At 52.2% G+C, this 20,245-nt stretch overlaps 2 protein-coding genes across 4 annotated transcripts; both read right to left on the bottom strand.

Moving 5' to 3' along the window:
- Positions 1-9,293: 9,293 nt before the first annotated feature.
- LOC128334110 (carbohydrate sulfotransferase 6-like) lies at positions 9,294-13,436 on the bottom strand. 2 transcript variants are annotated; one of them, XM_053270383.1, is made up of 2 exons: positions 12,414-13,436; positions 9,294-11,061 (listed from the first exon to the last, which is right to left on the bottom strand). In XM_053270383.1, exon 2 carries the CDS (start codon positions 11,020-11,022, stop codon positions 9,844-9,846), a length of 1,179 nt encoding a protein of 392 aa, XP_053126358.1. In that variant the 5' UTR covers positions 11,023-11,061; positions 12,414-13,436; the 3' UTR covers positions 9,294-9,843. The 2 variants fall into 2 exon arrangements, with proteins under 2 accessions (XP_053126358.1, XP_053126359.1); XM_053270384.1 differs by lacking the exon at positions 12,414-13,436 and adding an exon at positions 11,810-12,405.
- Positions 13,437-14,723: 1,287 nt separating this feature from the next.
- On the bottom strand, positions 14,724-19,946 carry TMEM231 (transmembrane protein 231). Of its 2 annotated transcripts, none has more exons than XM_053270664.1 (7): positions 19,710-19,946; positions 19,398-19,567; positions 17,794-17,922; positions 17,285-17,428; positions 15,939-16,020; positions 15,704-15,809; positions 14,724-15,231 (listed from the first exon to the last, which is right to left on the bottom strand). In XM_053270664.1, exons 1-7 carry the CDS (start codon positions 19,927-19,929, stop codon positions 15,051-15,053), a joined length of 1,032 nt encoding a protein of 343 aa, XP_053126639.1. In that variant the 5' UTR covers positions 19,930-19,946; the 3' UTR covers positions 14,724-15,050. The 2 variants fall into 2 exon arrangements, with proteins under 2 accessions (XP_053126639.1, XP_053126640.1); XM_053270665.1 differs by having other exon boundaries at positions 14,724-15,224; positions 15,706-15,809.
- Between the last annotated feature and the right edge of the window lie 299 nt (positions 19,947-20,245).

Genomic DNA, 20,245 nt, shown 5'->3' with positions numbered 1-20,245 from the left:
GCAGGGATTCATTGTTTGGCTGACTATCTCAAATTCTGCAATGGGTTCAAATTTATCTAAAAGCATGTAACATTTGGAGAGGCCTGCTTTCCTTCAGGAAAGGAAGGAATTGGCTTCATCCCCAGTGGGAAAAATTCTTGCCCAAGAAATGTGGACAAGGAGAATGTCCAGAGTAAACAGGAGAATGTGTTGGGGCCACCACCTTTCCTTAGCCAAAAAAAAAATCCCTCTTCAACCCTAACTGGCTCTATTTGCCCAAGGATGAGTGCAAAATGAAAGCCATAATTTAGGCAGAAAAGATAATGCAGCCTCATAATAAAGTTGAATATTAGTATATTTAAAACTGCCTTGTGCTGTTATAAAACCATGTTCTGGACTCTTGGTTTTTAAAAATTCCATTATAAAAAATGTAATGTTTGTTGCCACTGTTGGTTGGAAATCATCACAGGGATTGGTAGAAAAAGTTTTGGGCAATATAATCATTTTAATGAGTTGAACCTTCTGTAACCCAGAGATTAAGTGTTTTCCAACTAATAAAGTATTCTTGCTTTTGAAATAATGGCATGTAGTTTATATTAAAGATTGGTGTGACATCTGTTGGAATCCATACACCTAATGATTTGCATTTAGAGTCTGCTTGTTGAAACTGGATCGCCTCGCCATTGCTGGTTAGGGTGAGGAGGACAGGGGCCCTTTCCACTAAGACCTCCTCTGCCCCACACCGAAGGCGACACAGGCACTTTCCACCACCACACAAGTGCTGCTCCAGGGTAGGGGAAGGGCCAGCGATTTCCCCATACGCCTGCCCCTGCAAACTGCCAGCAGACCTCCCTTCAGGCACCAGCTGTGACCCCCCCCACCAAAAGAGCAAGTGGCTATTCAGAGAAACTGCCTCTGCACAGGGAGTATCAGCTGTAAGCCCTCCTGATAAGTCACCCTGTGGGGTCAGGCCAAGGCAGTTTCCTCTCACTCAGCAGCAAAAAAGTTCCTCAAACAAGCATAGACTATGTCTGCACATGGAGGCTCTATGAAGGAGCTGCCACCCAAGCAGGAGGAAGTGCGTCCCTGCACTGTGGCCATAGGGCTAGGAGACGCTTATTTGATGGGGAAAGTTAGACTGAACTACAGTCTGAACAGCCTTTGCCCATCTTCAGGAGGGAGGAGGAAGAGCCAGAAATGCCAGGATGCCCATGGTAAAACAAAGTCCTCCTCCATTTCAGCCAACTCTAAGGGAGACCATTGTCCATCAGCAAAGAGTTCCACCCTCCTGCCACAACAGGTGCCCAAGGTAGACTGCCTCCACACATGGAGGCTCCACTGCAGCCCCAGAAGGGGCTCACCTACCTGACACAGAGCAAAGAGACTCTTCCAATTGATATACTCAGAAAACCAATTTCTTACTGAGAGGTTTAAAACACACTATATGCTAAGAACTTAATTAAAGGTTATCTCTGGAATTTCCTCTCTAGCCCCAACTGTTATCTCTGAGACTTCCTCTGTAGCTCAACCGTTATCATTGGAATCTCCTCAGCAATTTCTATTGTTATTATTTACCTACAAGTGAGATAATGTAATCATTATGTAGTTATTTGCCTACGTGATCTGTAAAGTATAAAAGTCTGTTGTAAATGATGCTCGGGGTTCTGGAATTTAGGCAATAGACGACCAGAACCTTTGCTTCTGCAGAGCAAATAATAAAGCCTTTTAAACTTCTCCGCTGGTGATGTTCTTTGGCTCGCTGACCCAGTAAAAGAACCATTTGGATGGTATAGCAAATTGGTGCCGTGACTCAGATAGGGGCCACGTTCCTTACACGAGCGTAGGCAACCCCCACTGGGTGGAGAGGCCCCCGGCGACGGATAGACTAACCAGCCCGGCCGGCACCTCACCTTTGTTGAGTGGTGGGCAAGGCTCTACCGTCGCGCCAGGACCTTCCACAACTAGGGGCCAGAAATCGGAGAACTAAGGCAAAAGAGGGGTTAGAGTCCCCAGAAAGCGCGCTGAGAGGAAGGACGCTGGATGCTCCGGAGCGGGTAAGTAGACTTAAACAAGAAGAGTTAGAGCCCCCTGGTGTGGGTTAGAGTCCCCAATTACAGTTTTGTGGGTTAGAGTCCCCAATTACTAAGCTACATACCAGGAAAGAATGGGTACTGCTCAGAGCAAGAAGAAAGGAGAAAACTGTACTCCGTTACAATGTGTGTTAAAGAATTGGATAGCTCTAACGGGAGGAAATCCCCTTAGAAAAAGAAAATGATCAATTTCTGTCAAAATTGTTGGCCATATTACGAATTAGAAAATGGATTAAAATGGCCGGAAGAGGGTTCTGTTGATTACCAAACTATTTTGCAGTTATTACTGTTTTGCACGAGAACCTCAAAATTTGAAGAACATAGCTATGTGCAGGCTTTTATGGAGCTTTGGAGAGAGGAGGATATGTTAAAAGCAAGCGGGCTACGGAAGACTTCTTTGATCGCCGTAGGGAAGACGTTCCCTGCAGCCCCACCACTAAGGAAACCTCCTCCATATGTGCACCCATGCGAGTCTTATCCCTTCCCTGCACCCGTATATTCTCCACATGCAAGCACGTCGTCCCAGTCCAGACCCGGGGGGAGGGGATAGGTTTGGTTCAGAGGGGGGAAACGGACAGGGTGGGGGAGGGCATAGGTTGTGGGCCGTGCGGTTTAGGGGATACGGGACACCGGGAGGGGGAGGGCATAGGTTTGGTTGATACTGGGAAACAGGAGCGGTGTGATTTACTCTCCTCATCTCAGGGCTTGCCACAAAATCTACCCCCTTCCCAAACCCCGGCTCAATATTCCCCAATAGCAACACATACTAGGGCTCAGACACAAAGCCTAGCCTTGCAATGCCTATTGCGGAAGCAAATAACGGCAGAAGGGGAGGTGGCTTTGATACATGTGCCTTTCACCTCAGCAGATTTATTAAATTGGAAAAATAACTACCCCACCCTTAGGGAAGATCCAACAAAAATGGCTGGATTATGGGAATCCATTTTTGAGACTCACAACCCCACATGGTCAGACATCAGAGAGATGTCTCGCAGTCTTCTAACAAGTGAGGAGAGGCGATTAGTGGAAGCCCGCGGCCACCAGTTGGCCCTTGAGGGGACTGATAAGAATGAGCTACAAGCTCAACTTCTGTTCCCATCAGAAAAGCCCGCATGGGATCACGGAACTAGAGGACAAGAAGCTTTAAAGAAATATTGGGACATTTATTTAGAGGCTCTAAAAACTTGTATTCCCAAACCAATTAATATGGCTAAAGTGCACCAAATTACACAAAAGCCTGAGGAAAACCCTGGCGAATTCCTGGAAAGATTGGAAAAAGCCTTTGGGCAATATACTCAAATAGACATTCGCAAGAATGAAGGGGAGTACATTCTTAAAATGGCTTTTGTAAGCCAAAGCGCCCCGGATATAAGAAAAAAATTGCAGAAGATGGAAGGTGGACTTACTCTCCCATTAGCACAATTAATGGAACAGCCAAGAATGACTGTGATTTAGCTCAGATGGGGGAGGAAAATGTATATAAATATGTACAAGGTATTGCTGCGTCTGTACTTTCTCTCTCTGCCTTTATTAGTTTCTGCAACTGCACTAGCATTTCCAATCTATGAGAAACCCTTTTGCTTGTTTGTAAAAGAGGACAAAGGATGTATGGCTGCAGTTGTGACCCAATATTTGGGTCCAGCATCACGACCAGTAGCCTACCTTTCGGAAAATTGGAAGGAAAAGGGATCACCATGTTTCTTCTTATTGCAGCTAAATATAAAAAGTGTAATTCCTGCATTTTAACCATAGTATGTGGGTCTTGGGGAGAATTGGAGCCTTTTCCTCTCCTCCTGCTTCAGTAAAATCTTTTGGAAACCCAAACCAGCCAAACTTTTAGTTAGATGCCAACCAGTCAGAGGAATAGCTAGTTGAGAACTCCAGCAACCTATTGGAATTCATTGAACTTTTATCAAGAGATTTAAAGCATATTTCACCATTCTCATATATATATACACACACACACACACACACACACACACACACGATAACTAGCTGCAGGAAATAGTTTAATACTGTGCCAAGTGTGTTATGTTTGTAGCTTCTTTGTACATTCTCTTATGGGAAGGTTGGGTGAATTTGGTGGATGGAGTTGTTGTTTGGAAACACTTTCATGAGGAAGCAAAAGGGAGCTGTTATGCTCTGAAAGAGAGACTTTTAGCCACATGCACTCCAATCCTAAGCAGGTAAACTCAGAAGCAAATTCAAATAGCATTTTTACACCTATCACAGCAGCAAGCAATCCAGTTTGATCTCTTCTATTGACTACATTTCATCTAAACAAAAATAATATGACTCCCTCCCTCCTCCAAGTGAAAAGGAGATTATGGAGGGTAGGCTGGGAAGGTGCAGAGGGTGGGGGCTCTCTCTCTCTGTGTCTAGAGTGGGAAAAGGAGAATCAATGATTGTTGGGTGGGAGAATAAACTTCCCATGGATCTGCCTCATCCACCTCACACACACACAGCACTCTAGCCCCTGCCCCCCAACACAGGCCCCCTCCTTCCCCTTCATGGAGATGGTGCTAGTGGACACAGAGACCCCTCCCCCAAGCCCCCCCACCACAAACCTTCCAAAGTTTCCACTTCCGCTTCCCAGCAATCTCCCAGCCAGCACTTCTTAATCAACAATCAAAGGAGCATTTTGCTGTGCGTGGACTTTAACTCCCATAATTCCCAGGCAGAGTGGCCAATAGCCAGGGATTATGGGGGCTGTAGTCCACCCACACGGCCTCAGGGGAGGCCAGCCCTGCTCTAACCACTACACCACACTGGCTGCAGCTGGGAAGCACAGCAAGGCCCAACAGAAACTAGGGAGCCAGACAGCCGCCCCAGGGAGACCCGAGTTCAAATCCCCGTGCTGCCATATAACACACTGGGTGACTTGGGGCCACTCACTACTCTCTCAGTTGAACCTACCTCACAAGGGTATGGTAGGATACCCCTGTACAGCCCTCTGGGTTCTTCAGGGGAAGAGCAGAATATAAATGTAATTAAATACATGCATGGCTCTGGGCTAAAACCCTTCTGAACGTACTGACCACAGCTACTAGGAAAGGAAACCTTTCTCCAGAAGTATCTGGAAGTGCCTCCCTCTTCCCAAAAGGACTCCATCTCTGTGTCCTGGGCCAGCTGCTCCAGCGCTGCCTGGCTGTGGAGGAGGATCTCTGGGCTGTTGGGGAGAACAGAGGCTTGTACTGAAGCAGGAAGTCGAGGCTAACCCTCACCGGGCCTCTGCCTGTAAGAAGGCAGATGGGGAGTGTGTACAAGAGCTGCAGCTACTCCTGGACTAGCAGCACCCCATTCGGCTCCTCCCAGGCACCCGATTCTAGGCTGCTCTTTGATGCACTGGGCTCATCCATCAGCAAAGACTGGTGCCCTCAGTTAGTTCCCCTGCTAACTGATCAAAGAGGCACCTTTTTAAAGTGGTGATTCTCTTGATTAAGCAGGGGGAGAGCAGCTGGTCTTCTCCAGCCCCAGCACAGCATCCCTCCAGGGATTTTTTAAAATTATTATTGTAAACACTTTGGGGACAGGGATCCATCTTATTTATTATTTCTCTATGTAAATTGCTTTAGAACATAAGAACAGCCCTGCTGGATCAGGCCCAAGGTCCATCCATTCCAGCATCCTGTTTCCCACAATGGCCCACCAGATGCCGCTGGAAGCCACAAGCAGTTGTTGAGGGCAGGCCCTCCCTCCTGCTGTAACTCCCCTGCAACTGGTACTCAAGAGGCATCCTACCTACTCAGTAGCCCTCCGACTAGTAGCCAGTGATAAACCTCTCCTCCATAAAGTTATCCAAACCCCTCTTAAAGCTTTGGGAACTTTTGTTGAAAAGCAATATAGAAATTTCTGTTGCTGTTGTTGTTGTGTTTAGATTGTGAGCCCTATAGGGACAGGAAACCACCTTATTTATTTATAATTTCTTAATGTAAACCATGTTGGGGGCTTTTGTCGTGGTGGGGGGTGTGCATAAACACCACCACCCCACACAGGGCAAGGTCTGGCCTGCCTGCTGTTCCTAAGGGGGAAGGATGCATTGGGGGGGGGAGGTGTAGGGGAGTGGAAAGGGAGAGGGAGAAGGAAGAGGGGAGGGGGGAGAGGGGGGAGGGGCTCACTCAGAACACTTAAAATTTTGTCTCTGGGCCCGCTCCAGCCTTGTTATGCCCCTGATTGAGAAGCCAGCTTGCTTGTGTATTCAACCAGGGAGGACCCTGCTTAGCTAAGGGGACCAGTCATGCTTGCTACCACCAAACCAGCTCCCTCTCTTGTGCACATTTTAAAAGGTAATTTTGGAGAAAGTTTAAGAACTTTCCCTCAGTCCCTTCTCCCTTACCCATCAGAATTGGCCGCTCCTACAAATTTGCTGCCCTTACTTTGCCTGTGTATTTATTAATTCACCCCTGTGGGGATGATGGGAGTTGTAGTTCAGCAACCTCTGGAGAGCTACAGGTTGGGAACCCTGCCCTGGTCTACACTGACTGACAGGAGCTTCTCCAAGGTGACAGGAAGGAGTCTTTCCCAGCCCTACCTGGAACTTTAGTCACACCTGGCTCTTAGCTCGCATCTCCTCCAGAATGGAGAGTGCGAGTACACATATCAGTCAGATTTACCCTGAAGTTGCTGCCAGCTATTGGGGAGCACTTCACACGCGATTCTGGTTCCCCCCAAATGAGGGCCATTCTTCATTCTAGATCATCATCATCATCTAGCGTCATTCTAGATCATCCTGGAGAGAATCTATCTATGTGGACACTAAAAGGCGACGCTGATTTGACGGCACTTAATCAATCCATCCTAGCTTAGCACGAATTATCTCCAGGGTTAAAAAATCCTCTATTTGCAGTAGCTTTAAAAACACACACCAAGGTTTGGGGTATGCCCCGATGCTTCTCTTGTGGTGTGTGGAGGGGCTATTGCCAATAAATAATTCTTCATTGTTCAAAATTTGCACTTTCGTTGCCTCCCCCTCCATGAACTAGTGGAATGCCAAGTGTCAGCAGAGGACGCTGCTTGGCAACTCGTCTCATCGATCGTCCACAAGGCTCAATAAAGGGGAGTTTGACAGTTGTGTTCCGTATGGTCTGCTGTTCTTTGAGTGATTTGTAATTGCAAGCGTGGGGGTGTGTGGGTTGTGACAGATTAATAGAAACCACCACCCCTTGATCTATTTTGCTGTCTCCCATAGCCAAGATGGGTCACGCCACTGCTGTAGCCCACCAGAATGGCATGCAAGCAACCCACTCCCCTCAGACATGCACAGGCTCCTTTAAAACCAAAACCCGCTCTTTGCTGGGGGAGAGGAAAGCGTGTGGGCGGGAGGGGAGGTTCCCCGGTGCTTGCATCCCAGACAAGGGAGCCCCACCCCCAAGCCTCAGGAAGCACCTCTCGACCTGCCTTAGCACCCCATTTGCCCTCTCCCACTCCTCCAATTCACACACCTGCCATCGCCTTGCACCCCACTTCCCAGGCACGATTTCATTTAGGAACTGTCTCCTTGAGATCCCTCTGTGTTGCGGAAAGGGCACCTACTTACAGGCACTGCCATTCACAGAACCCCAAGGGCAGTCTGTGATCTGCCTGCCTGCATTTTGCATTCCCTGCCATACATCTGGCCACGGCTAGATCAGTTTTATCCTTTTGGAGCCATCTGTTGCCACAAGGAATCCCAGTGGCTAAGAATCCCACAGGCTGTTTTTATAGTGTGTGAAGAATAACTTCCTTTTTCTGCTTCCAGCTTTGCTGCTCATTCTGTCTGAAGAGCAGGAATCACCATTTCTCCTGCCTACCCTGCTTTTTGTACCATATAGGACTATAGACATCTCCACTGTGTCTCTCCCACCCACTCCTTAAGCCCCAACTGGTGGCGTTTCTCTGTCATAAGGATGAGCCTGTCACTCTGCTCCTCTCTAGCACATCCTTCTTCATGGGAATGCAGCACATTCCTTCACATACCAAACACACACACACAGGAGGATAAGGATTCTGGTTCAGAGCCACACACCAAGCAGGAGCTGAAGAGCAGCCCCCCCAAGCCTGTCCTCAGTGCCAAGGTTCAGGTGGGACAGGTATGAATTAATAAATACCTCAGAGTGCATGCACACGCAGACACACACACCCAGCAGGCCCATAGCCAGCTGGTGGCATGATGTGTACCTGCCACCCCCAAAATTCTCTTTCCTCCCTAGCCTCACTGACTGTTTTCACTGAACATTTTATAACTTCCCTCCCCTGAGTTCTGCAATCCCACCCGCAAAATTTTGAGGCTGGCCAGGTCTGACGCCCAGTCTTTTCCTTGACACAACCCCCCACCCACCCACCCACCCCCACACACACCCAGGCTGGGTTTTGGATGGATGATTGTCAAGGGTGTGTGGGTGTCTTTTAGGTGTGCACCACATTCCCGGCACTTGACTCTTTTTGACTTTATCCACAGCTTTTTTTCTGCTTCTGGAGCCTGGAAAATAAACAAACAACAGAAACCCCAACCCCAGGGCCAGCTTGGCAAAGAGGCCGCTTTCAAGTGGTTCCGGGGGAACAGCAACCTTCTCAGCACATCAGCCAGTCTCTCAATTGTGTGTTTAAAGACTGGGAGCCCTTTACAGACAGAGAACCACTTTTTAATTGATCTGTTTTGTGAACTTCTTGTTGAAAAGTGTTATATAAATCCTATAAGCAAACCAACAGTGAGAAGTAGTTGCATCTCTGAACTGAACACCAGCCTCTGAGTAGTAAAGGCTCCTCTACACCAGTGCAGATGCAAAAGGATAAGGAAAGGAGTAAAAACACTTCCCCTCACTACCGCTCTGTGGCAGTCTGACACATTATGTACACATGTGCCTGCTCTATGCAACAGGGGCAATGGAGCCTGGGCAAAAGGCGACCAGCAGTTGCCTGGGGAAAAGGTGTGATGCGGGGGGGGGGGGGGCAGCCCTACTAACACACGTCTTAAATCTTGCAACACATTGCCTCTTCCCAGTTTGACAGGATGTTCTTTGGATGATGACAGGGGCAGAGTGCCTGTCCCAAGCTCCCCATGGGTGTTTGTGGTGGAACAGGACCTCAACAGGGCCCTTTTCTTCTAGTGGCTGAATTTTATTTTAGCAGTTATTTTATTTTATTTTATTTATGCAGACAGAGAAACTGTCGAAGGGCACAAACACATATTCATGCCTATGTTCACTAGCAATGAGCACTCTGTTTTACAGAGATTCCCTCCACATGTACTTCAGAAACCAATATTTTTATTTGACTTTGATTTGAAGGACAAGCTGCCAATCAGCCCATCTGCAGAGTAACACTCCCAGGCTTCTCCCCTGAGCAAGTTAGCCCCACAATGCATCACTTCAAGTGGACAGTTTGAAGGAACAAGGGAAGCACAGTGGCACAACTTTGCTCTGTCTCCGTCACCTAACAAGTCTGGTTTGCCAAAACATCAAGAACAACTTTAAAAACAACATTCAGGAACAGCACGTAAGATTGCAGACGACCACAACAATTTCATTCAGTTTCTTCTCACAGCGGAAGGGAAAAATTATTGTATGTGAAACACTATGTTGAACATGACGGCTGGTTTAGGATGCTACAAATTGTTGTTCAATAAGAAACAATTGATCCAAGTATTACACCTGCAAATGAAGGATCCCTTCACTTGAAGGTCCCATCTGCTCCAGTCTGTGTAAAGGGCAGCACGTTAGCAGCGGCTACAAGAACTGGATTCAACCATTCAAATCAATCCTTGCTCATTACCAATGAAGGCACTGCAAAGCTTCACCTAGGTGTGACTGAATGAGGCCCAGCTGAATTGGTTCCGTCGATATGGCAACACTAAATCCAATGACAGATCTTTTTGCTGCTTCTCAGAATCCACAAGTTGATAGCCAAGGATATTTAAGGCACCTTTACAAACTTCTTGCACTTTCTTGACTTTCTGAAAGGAAAGAATATTTCTCCACGCCTGAGAGACGTTAACTGCATCTCGAGACGTTATTTTGAAGGCTTCTCTCTTCCTACTTGGCCCTTGTCCATGTGTGATGTTATAAATCCAGTGTTCAAGTTTGCTAGTCAGCTGAAGATTGGCAAATTTGTACATTGCTGTAATTTCTGCCAAGGGATCTTGAACAAGATCTTCAAATCGAATCATCAAGTAGCGATCTTGTAGAAAACGTGGAGGCTTCAGACTAGCGGTTTCATAAATCTGAACGTGGCTTCGGCAGATTTCCTGCAAGACTTTGTACTGGTTGTCTTCCACTTTAGTGCCATTCATGCTCAGAACAATCCCATTGTCCCTGGCAAGGGCTTTCGCAGATTGTTCTCGGGACTTTACTACTGCCCTGGGGTCACGGACCAAGTGGATGATTTTGAGGTTCAAGGAGGGATCATTGAGGAGAGGATAGAGCACTTTCAGGTCAAAGAACCGGACTTCTTTCAGGACAATGTGGCTGTAAGTCTTACAGGCTTCTTCCACCTTGCTGAAGGGGTACTTGCCACAGAGGGTTTTGCAGGCACTTTCACTGGTGATCTCTGTGCGCTGGAAGTATTCACAAGCAGGATCTGTGCATAATGCCCGACTCACTGCCCACTGAAAGAGATCTGACACGTTTCTCTTCCGAGGCATGTAGGCATCAAAGACAGACATGTCACATTGGAAGATGGACCGGACGAGGTCCCGCACCGCCATGTGCAAGACCTTGGCACTGTTTTGGTACATGGTTACCCACACATGCCAGGCGGGCTCCATCAAGTAGAAGACGTCAGGGTGCTGGCTGAAGAGCTGCCCCACAAAGGAGGAGCCTGATCTCCAGGTCGAGAGGATGAGGATGTGCACCTGGGCTGGCTTCTCTTCAGCCCGAGACATTAAGCCACCATGTTGAGCATACAAAAACAGTAGAAATCCGGTCTGAATCACAGCAAGGATTGCCACGGTGGTGCTGGCAAAGCGAAGCCTCATCATGATAACGGAAGTAGACCACCACCACCACCACTGATAGTGCTGAAAAGGAGAGAGAGGGGGGAGCTGTTTAGTTTAGCACCAGCTGGGGGCAGGAACACAGTAAAACGGTCTTACAATGCAGACCAGTAACTGACTTGGTTGCTGTTCATATTATGTTGATAATGCCCAGAAATAGCTCACCAGTCCAAACCTGCAAGTACCCAAAAAAGACTGCAGAGAGAGGCAGAGAAAGAGCAGCAACGATACTTGTGGAGCACAGCAGAATTTGGAACAGATGTTTTCCATTGGAATTCATGATGCCTAAGAGCCTAACAGAGTGGGGGGAACGGGAAGGGGCCCTGAAATGGCAGGAACCCAGAATACAAGACCTGGGACTTGAATGTGGAGTCCTCCTGAGAGTGAGGTTTTGTTTGAAAAACCAAGTCTGCACCATAGAGAAGTGCGTGAACACTGTCCAAAGACAATGTTAAGGAGGGGGTGGAGGGAAGCGCTGCAGCTCTCTCCCAGGCGTTCTGTCTTGGCCCTCCAGGCTACAGAACCATCCCTCACTCTCACTCCCAGCCCTTGGCAGAACCACCTAACCCACCTACACCTGATCAGACATCCTGTGGTTTGGGGGCAGTTATGGCTATGGGAAACACCTATATCGGGCAGCAGCGATACAGGAAGATGCATCATCTCATACTCTGCCGGGAGAGTCAATGGTCAACTCCTCCTCCATTCTCCCAAAGACAGTCGCAGGACTCTGTGGGCGCCAAGAGTCGAGGCGCAGATCAGCCTCACTCACCTGCAGAGTTTGTTGAAGGTCCGGGATTCTCTCTCGCGCACAGCCCCCTTCCCTTTATACGGGCGTGCGGAAAGCAATGCATGACCTACGCAGCAGGGAGACCAGCTACCACCACCGCAGCAGAAGGGGAGCATTCCTGCGCAGCCCAGCTCGGAGGCATCGTCGTCTCCCCGACTGGCGGCGAAGAGGCAGCCCGGACCGCAGGAATGCAGGTGTGAGGGCGGCTGCTCGCAAGCCTGACGACTAGGCGCTTCGCCTCGAGGCTGCGCCCGCCGAAGCCCTGCTAGCAGGAGTCCCGGCAAGCGGCCAGGAGGAGGAGCTGCCAGCCGGTCGGCGGCTGCACCCCAAGCGAGGCTACTGCGCCACGGGAGGAGGCAGGATGCCGCACACGTGGCCAGAGACCGTCCCCCTCTCCAGCCCCCGCCTCAGTCCCGGGCTCTGCCCACGCCGCGCAGCAGGACCGCAGGCCTGGCAGTGGGCCAGGGGCCCCGGGCGCATCTCGGGCCGCCTCCTTCCCGCGAGAGAGCGCAGGCTGCCCACCCGCCAGGGCCGGTCCCCGAGGCAGCCATGGCCCAGCCGCGTCCGTCCCCTCCTGGCTCCTCACCTCCGCAGACGTCCGCCGGCGCTTCTGCGGGAGGGACGTCGGAATTTCGGAAGGAAGTTGGGCAGGGGAGCCGGGGAGGGGCTGGTGCGGAGGGGGCGCGTTGTCGGCCTGTTTGCTGCCTGCTCTCTCCAGCTGCCGCGGCTCCCAGACAATGAGCTGCTTTCAGACGTGGCTGCCGCACCCGCCGCTGATCCCCGGAGCGGCTACCGGTGGGGAGGTGCCAAGGCCGGGCTGGACCAGAGCGGGCGGGCAGCCCCTGGAGGAGGAGGGGGACGGGCAGGAGCCGCCCAGGCCGGCATCTCCAGCCGGCCGACCCGCCCCAGGCGCTCTGCTGACCCAGCCCGCGCCGCTGTCGAGGCGCTTCCATCCCTCCCGCAGCCCAAAGAGCCGAATCAAGCAAGCCCTGCTGCTGCTGCTGCTGCCGCCGCCGCCGCCGGGGATGGTCGCGCCGCGGGGCTGCTGCAGTAGTCATGTAGGCCCGCGGAACTCCTCTCCACCACAGACGGCTTGGGGGACATTTCCCTTCTCCCCCTCTCGTGGGACAGCCCTTCCCGAGCCAGGGCTGCTTCTGCCCCCCAGCCAAGTTATCACGAGCCTGGCAGAGGGACTCTTACCCCTGGACTTGGGGCCGAAGTCCAGGGCCTCCACAGTCCCTGGTCCCCCAAAAGCCTCTTTGGTCTGTCCCAGGTGGTGTGGTCACCGGCAGAGCATGATGATTCTTAATCTGCGGGGGCGGGGGGAGGCTCCAAAGGCCTTTAGGTCCAGGCTCCAAAATTATCTAGGTGCACTTTTGCCTGGAAGCGTCTCCCCTCGGCCGGCCGGCCTGCCTGGGGATGTGACCAGCTTGCGACCTTTCCAAGCGTATGCTGATGGACGGACGCCTCTCGGAGCAGCTTCGGGCCGCCTCGGAGAACATCCCCGCGGTACAGAGGAGCGATTTCAGACCCGTTTCGTCCCGCGAAGCACTGTCAGGCGCCAACCTCCCTCCCCAAGCCCAGGGCTGGGCCCCAACGAAGCGCAGCGCGGCCGCCCGCCCCGGCAATCCCTCTCCGGCTCCCTCGGGGCCTCCGCCGGGCACCTTGCCCCCCACCCCCCCGCGCCTTGGCGGCGCAGTAGCGGGCTGCAGCGGGAGACTGCAGGCAGGAGGGCGCAGCACCAGCAAACTCCCTCCGCCCACTTCTCGGAGACACCTTCCAGGCGGTGGGGCGGTGACAGCGCAGAGATGTGTTGCGGGGGGCGACGAATCCCGCGCTCCAGGGGGGCACTGGGCGACTGTGCAGCCGCCGTCTCCCCCTCTGGCTGGTGGACGCGCCTTTGAAGTCCTGCAATCAGAGGAGGCCTGGAAGGAGCAAGTCGGCTGCGCACAAGCCCCCGCCCCCCCCCCCCGCGCGCCCAGAAGGTGCTAGCCGGCTCCCTGAAGAGCGGCCTGGCGGCAGCTGCACATCCCAAACCAACTCCGAGGCGGAGGACGACGCGGGTCAGGCCCCGTCCGGCCGCCCCCACCACTCCCCGCCCGGTGCTGCTCCCGGCCTCTGCCCAGCAGTGCCTTTGAGGTCTGCCCTTCCCTACAGACCGGGTGGGGGGCCGGACTGGCAGCATAACGCAGCCCCCCTCCCTGCTCTGGGCTTCCAGCCGCCTGCTCTTGCTCCCTGCTGTCTTCAACCTGGCAGCTAGAAAAGCTGAGCGCCCCTCCCGCCAGCAGCTCCGCTCTGTCTCCTCGGAGTGCCACAGCCCAGATCCAGGGAAAAGGCCAGCCGAGGGTCCTTGGAATGCTGCCCCCCCCCATGCAAGGGAGGTTCTGCCCCCCAGCAGAGCTCTGCTCTCTTGTCCCAAGCAGCTTGTAGGGGCTGCCAGAGGGTGGGAAGGAAAGGCAAACCTGGGCTCCAGCAGGCTCTCAGCCCCCTCAATGCTGCCCCAGCCCAGCCAGTTGTGCAAGCCAGCCTGGAGTCTAAGGGGCATGGGAGAGGCAGAGTGGAGGTGGCAACAGGTGGCACCTCCTCCCCCCCTCCTGCCCAATAAGCAGGAGAGGAGACTCGACCCAGCCCATTCCTGCCCCCCAACCCCACCTGGCTGAGCACTGGGGAGGGCCCCCCTTCTTCTCATGAGCAAGGAGAGGAGAAGCAGCAGCAGCCCCCACAGCCCCTCCCTAGCAGAGGGGCACTGAAAACTGTTTGGAAGAAACGGGTCAGGGGCCTCCCTCCCCACAAAGCCCTGCTGCTGCCGCTCTTCTTTGCCCTTGTCAACACCCCAGACACAGCAGAGCCCGGTGGCAGCAGGCCATGTAGAGATCACAGGGGTGACATGCCAAGCACCAATTAAGACAACACGTTTTATTACCACAGCTTTCATAAGAAAAACGTTCCTCTTACCAGCTAAACATACATCAGCAGGTATGTGAGTATTCATGTGTGACTTGTGTCTGAAATATACCTGATAGCCAAAAGCAGCTACTGAGAGCTTTCTGAAACCAGGACTGAGGAGCTCCCACAAAACCAAATCCCTGGCAGAGAGAGGCTGAGATACAGAGTCTGTTCAGCTCTTGCCATCCCAATACCTTCCTCATCTTCCAAGTGCAAAGCATGTGAAGAAAGCGACCAGGAGGTAGATTTGTTCGTGCTGGAGCAGACGGGAATCTCCTCAGGACTGGTGCTCTTTGTATGACAACATGGGAGGAACGGGTGGCAGGGGTGCTGTAGTCAGCACTTGATTCTGGAAGAGGAAGAGCTTGATCCTTTCAAAAACCCAAAGAAAGATCAGCAGGATACCAACATACTGGATCCAGGCAAACTTGATAATCTCCCAGAAGCCTGGCTGATATGTATCAAGAGTCAAGGAATATTTGGAATTGCAAGAGTTTTGACATCAGATCAAAAAAACACACCTCCATTACACCTGGCCTGTGCAGTGAGAGCATGGGAGTAGATCCTGAGTAAAAGGGTGCTGAGGACATTCAAGCAACAGAGGGAAAGGGAGGTTCTTTTCTCAGAGAGATGCAAAGATGACCCCAAACAGTCTGTTCCACTGGGCTGCCTTTGGCAGTCTCCCCACTGGAGTTCACAGAGAACTCCATCAAGCAGCCCCTTCTGTCCTTGCATTTGTCCAAGACACGTTTGCCTTTGGGACCAACACAGCCACTGCTGCCTGTCCTAGATGGCAGAGAGTGCTACCCACCTAGTGGGTAGGAACAACTGTCCATCAGGAACAATTCAGAACTGCTCCCTCTGATTCCATGCAACAACAGAGACCCAATGGGGCACACCCCGCCCCAGGCCACGAGAGCTCAAGGATATACAATCACCTCCACTGGATAACGAATGATGGCCTCGACTACAAAGGGCTCCCTGGAGGCTCTTCCAGCCACCCAGACAGGGCTGGGACCAGACAAGACTGTTGTGACTGTAAAGGAGAAAACAGACGTCTCAGGAGCACTTGGCCATTGTCCGCCCAAATGTCCCAAGAACAGCAGGCAACACCACCAACCAGTAAAAGCTTGTCTAGAGAGGACTGTGTAGAACGCAGGCTTACCATTTCTTTCCTGATAGGCTGCAATGATATTCACAAGGTCATAGTCCTGTGCGAAAGGGCTTGTGCCATTGATCACAGAGACCTATTACAGTGAGATACTTTTGATTAGGAAAGAAGAACCATCATCGTGAGGCAGATCACCTGAAGGAACACCTCAAGCAGCAGCAGCTGCCGCCGCCGCCACAGCAATGGGAGGTAACTGCAGAGGGTTCCATGCTGTGCAGACATTTCTGAGCTTCCAGCTGCATCATATCCAAGGACACTCTCAAGGCGATGGGTTCCAGCATTTCTGGACACCTCACTTGACCAAGGGGTTCTCAAACACTGGGTCTCCCGTTCCCTAGCCACAATGGCATTTGGCCATTGTAGCTGGGGGTGGGGAGGTAATGGGAGTTGTAGTCCAAGAACATCTGAGGAACCAAGTTTGAGAACCTCTAGGCTAGTTCTCTGTAAAACACAGTTATGCCTGTTGGGAGAGTTTTACAGGTGAGCTGGATGCTATATTTTAAAATTGATCATCTTCATTTCATTGAGTACTTCCAAATTCTTTAACCACCTGAAGTGGGAACACAATATTTAAACTTCACCAATTCCACAGAGACTAGTTGGTGCAGCTGAAACTCCTGCAATGTGTTTGTGCATTTATGAACACAGGAAGCTGCTTTATATCAAATCAAACTCACAAGCACATTGAAAGAGTTCTAAAGCTGCTCTCTTTCTCTTGAAGTTTTGCAGTTTGCTTTCTGAATGGATGAGACTGGAGAATAGAGCACAGGAGGGTCACAGTGAGTGTGATATGAAATGGACTGTGCAGCCCTTTGCTTAGCACTGGGGGGGGGGAGGGCTGGTTGCACCAGAAGCGTGGAAGAGTTTTTAGTACATCAGTGTCTCCTGCTTTTCACCAAGTACTCCTGTGCAGCCCCGGCACTCCGAGTCACTGACTGCCTTGCATGAGACCAAAGCCTGCTCAAATTCCCACTCCCCACAGTTGACCAGCCCACCATGGCTGTGAGTCTCATGGTGGCCTTCGGTGCTTTGTCATCAGGTACACAGCAACATCCTGGCAAACACCCAGGCTACAGTGGTGACCACGGAGAGGTGGGACCCTCTGGCTGGGTCAGAAGAAGCAGGCAAGCTTGGTGGAAACACAACGGGAGATGCTCTTCTGGGCACTCCGAGTCTGTCCAGACAGTGCTCTCACAGTGAATCCTCAAAAATAAACCTTTTGCTGGCATGGCCACTTTGAGTTCAGGATGTTCCTCCTGCCACATCAGCTGCAGCTGGAAAAAGACAATGGAAAAAGACAACAGTGACTGAAGAACCAGGAACAGGGAGATGCCACTCACATTGTATCTGTTGTCCAGCCCGCAATGGCTGAGGGGTTGCCTTTGCTGAAGCTTCAGGTCTCCGCTCACAAAGACTCGTGACCCTGGCACAGGGGAGGAGGACTGCAGGAAGGCCATGCTCTGCATCACAAATGTGGACATTCTCTGAAATGGCAACAGAGGAGGGAGGAAGGAAAGGGTTAATGCAGGCAGCAGTGGCAGGCCATACCACTTTTCAACAACTGTTCTCAAAGCACAGAACACACAGAAAACAACAACAAACATGGCTTCCTATCACCAAAGGGCTCACAATCTAAAAAGAAATCTACTGGACAGACGCTGTGGTTGGATAAGGACAGTTGTTCTTCCCCTCCCAAACATGAGAGAATTACTACTTTAATAGGTTCCCCTTTGTTCAGGTAACCAGCTATCTTCATTCATGGAGTTGCTCAGGCTCAGTGGCATTTCTTTTATTTGCCATCTCAGAGTTGGCATCTCACAAGCTATAGAGATGGGCTTGGGATACTCACATGCAAATGGTAAGAAAAGGTCAGCAGTAACTGGATTCCAACTACTTGCTCAGTAGATTGCAACGGAAGTTCCAGGCGGAAGTTCAGCCGGTCCATTATACCATCCTGATTTGAGTCTTCCTCTCTAGCCTAATGAGAAAAACAGGACTTTTTATTACAGCCTTTCCCTTGGCAATAATTTCCATCATGATCATAAATAAATATCCCTCCCTGCTACTGTGGCCAGATCCAAATACAGCCTGGGGCATGCCCATGCCCATCAAACTGTCATTGATCTATTTCTCATATCTAGATATCATCTAATACATATATTCCCCAAGTTGTATGCATAACACTGTAAAATACAGAAGAATTAAAAACAAATTTAAAATTTAACTAAGAGCTTGATTAAATAGGAAGAGCTTTTTCTAAAGGTAGCCAGAGATGCCATCTAAGCTCTTATTTTGACAGAGAGCACATTCCAGAGTCCTAAGGAGGCTAGAGAGAAATCTCGATTCCAAGTTGGCATCAAAGGAGCAGATGGCAACTATAAATGGACCTCTGGTGATTATTTCAATAGGTGGCGGGGCTTATGACAAAGAAGGTGCTCCTTTAAATGCCCTAGACCCAAGCCATTCAAGGCTTTGTAGGCAACAACCAACACTGAGTACTTTGCTTGGAAACATACTAGGAGCCAATATAGTTCTTTTAAAACAGGAGTGATATGACCTATTTGGGTTACCCCAGACAGCAATTTGGTCGCCACGTTCGACACGAATGACAGTTTCTGGACTATGTAAAAAGGCAGCCCAATGCAGAGTGTGTTACAGTAGCTGAGCCTGTAATTCATCCATTTTAGAATGAAGGAAGATAGTTTGGTGTAGGTTTGGGGAAAAGCAGAACACGAGAAAAGCGGACCTCCAAGGCAGCCTTGCAACCACTCACAGTGTGGGATTTGGGGCCATTCTCTCCCAGCCCTCTCTTGGAGATGCGGCCAAGGAGAGAACTTGGGACTTTCTGCATGTAAGCAGCAGGTGCTGGTCCCAGAGAATATCTTGCACTGTTCACATGTGTCTACCATGCAAATACAAACCAGGGTGGACCCTGCTTAGCAAAGAGGACAATTCATGCTTGCTACCACAAGACTAGCTCTTCTCCAGTTGGAAAACCAAAGTTGTGCAGCCCTGATCCACAGCCTGGTTAACCTGTGGAACTGAAGGCTGTCTGCAGCCAGGGACATGGCTGCTCCTGGGTGCTTGCTAGCCCCTGCTAGGCAGGAAGAGAGTGGAGCACAGGCAGTTCTCCCCAACTCCTGGCCATGCCCCGCCTAGACAGGTAACCAGGGCCCCAGAGGATGGACCTGCAGCCTGTCTTGCCTCAGTCTTCGACGTCGGAGGCACCACCAGAAGCTCAACCTCCGCCCCCTGGCGCAGCCCCCCCTTCCAATGGGTCAGGCCTGCCCCCCACCCCCACCCCCTGTGCAGCATCGGGCCTGGCCCGGAGAGGCGGAAAAGTGCCCTGGGCAGCAACTGCTCGGAAGGGGATGGGGGAGGAGTGCCCGCCAGAGCCCTCCTTGCGCAAGGGCAGCCCTCTCGCCCCCCCCCCCCCCGCAGCAGCGGGCCTACCGAGAGGAGCGGGGGGCGCAGGCGGGCACCCAGGAGGCGGTTGCAGGCCGGGAAGGAGCTCCAGCCCACTGCTGCCCCGCCGCCGCCGTCCAGCAGCGCCTCCAGCAGCACCTCGTGCCGGAAGTGGACCCTCGGCTGCTCCGCATAGCTGCTCCGCTTCAGCCAAAACCCTGCGGGGGGGGCGGGGGCGGGGCAGGAAGAGGAAAAGGGGGGAGAAGAGGAGGGAGGGGGAGGAGGGAGCGCCCGTCAGCCTCGGGGGTGGGAGGGGGGACCCCCGCCCCTCCGCTCCCCCGCCCCCTCCCTCCCACCCACCGTGGCTCCGGTAGGCCACCAGCAGGGGCGGCAGGTAAGTGAGAGCGCCGAGCAGCAGCAGGGCCAGCGCCGTCAGCGAGCACAGCCCGGCCCGAGAGCGCTGCCCGCCGCCGCCGCCGCCGCCGCCTTGGACCAGCACCTCCAGCCGGGCCATGGCGCCGCCCGTCTCCCTAGCAACGCCCGCGGGCCGCGCCAGCCAATCGGGGCCGCGCCCAGCCATAGACTCGGAGCTTCTAGACTCACACGGGCCTTCTGAGGTCCCTCCTCTGGGGCCGCCCCTCGCGGGCCGAGGTGGCTCGTGTCCTGCAGGCCACCGGGGTCGGGCTTGCGGCGGGGCGGCCGGTTCCTGAGGGAGAGGCGGCGTCCGGACTCCGGAGGGCAGGGGCCGGCCCTTCCTGGAACGAGCGCCAGGACAGCGGCCCACACTCCAGGAACCGGAAATGACGGTTCCAGAAACCCATGACGTATCCGGTTGGGTCGCCGGGCCCCGCGACGTCACCACTGCCCCCTTGCTTGCCCCACTCTCAGCTGGCCGG

Source organism: Hemicordylus capensis, chromosome 9, assembly GCF_027244095.1.
Source record: "Hemicordylus capensis ecotype Gifberg chromosome 9, rHemCap1.1.pri, whole genome shotgun sequence".
Taxonomy (NCBI): domain Eukaryota; kingdom Metazoa; phylum Chordata; class Lepidosauria; order Squamata; family Cordylidae; genus Hemicordylus; species Hemicordylus capensis.
The sequence above is the reverse complement of the archived record's forward strand: the minus strand, read 5'-3'. Positions and strand labels throughout refer to the sequence as shown.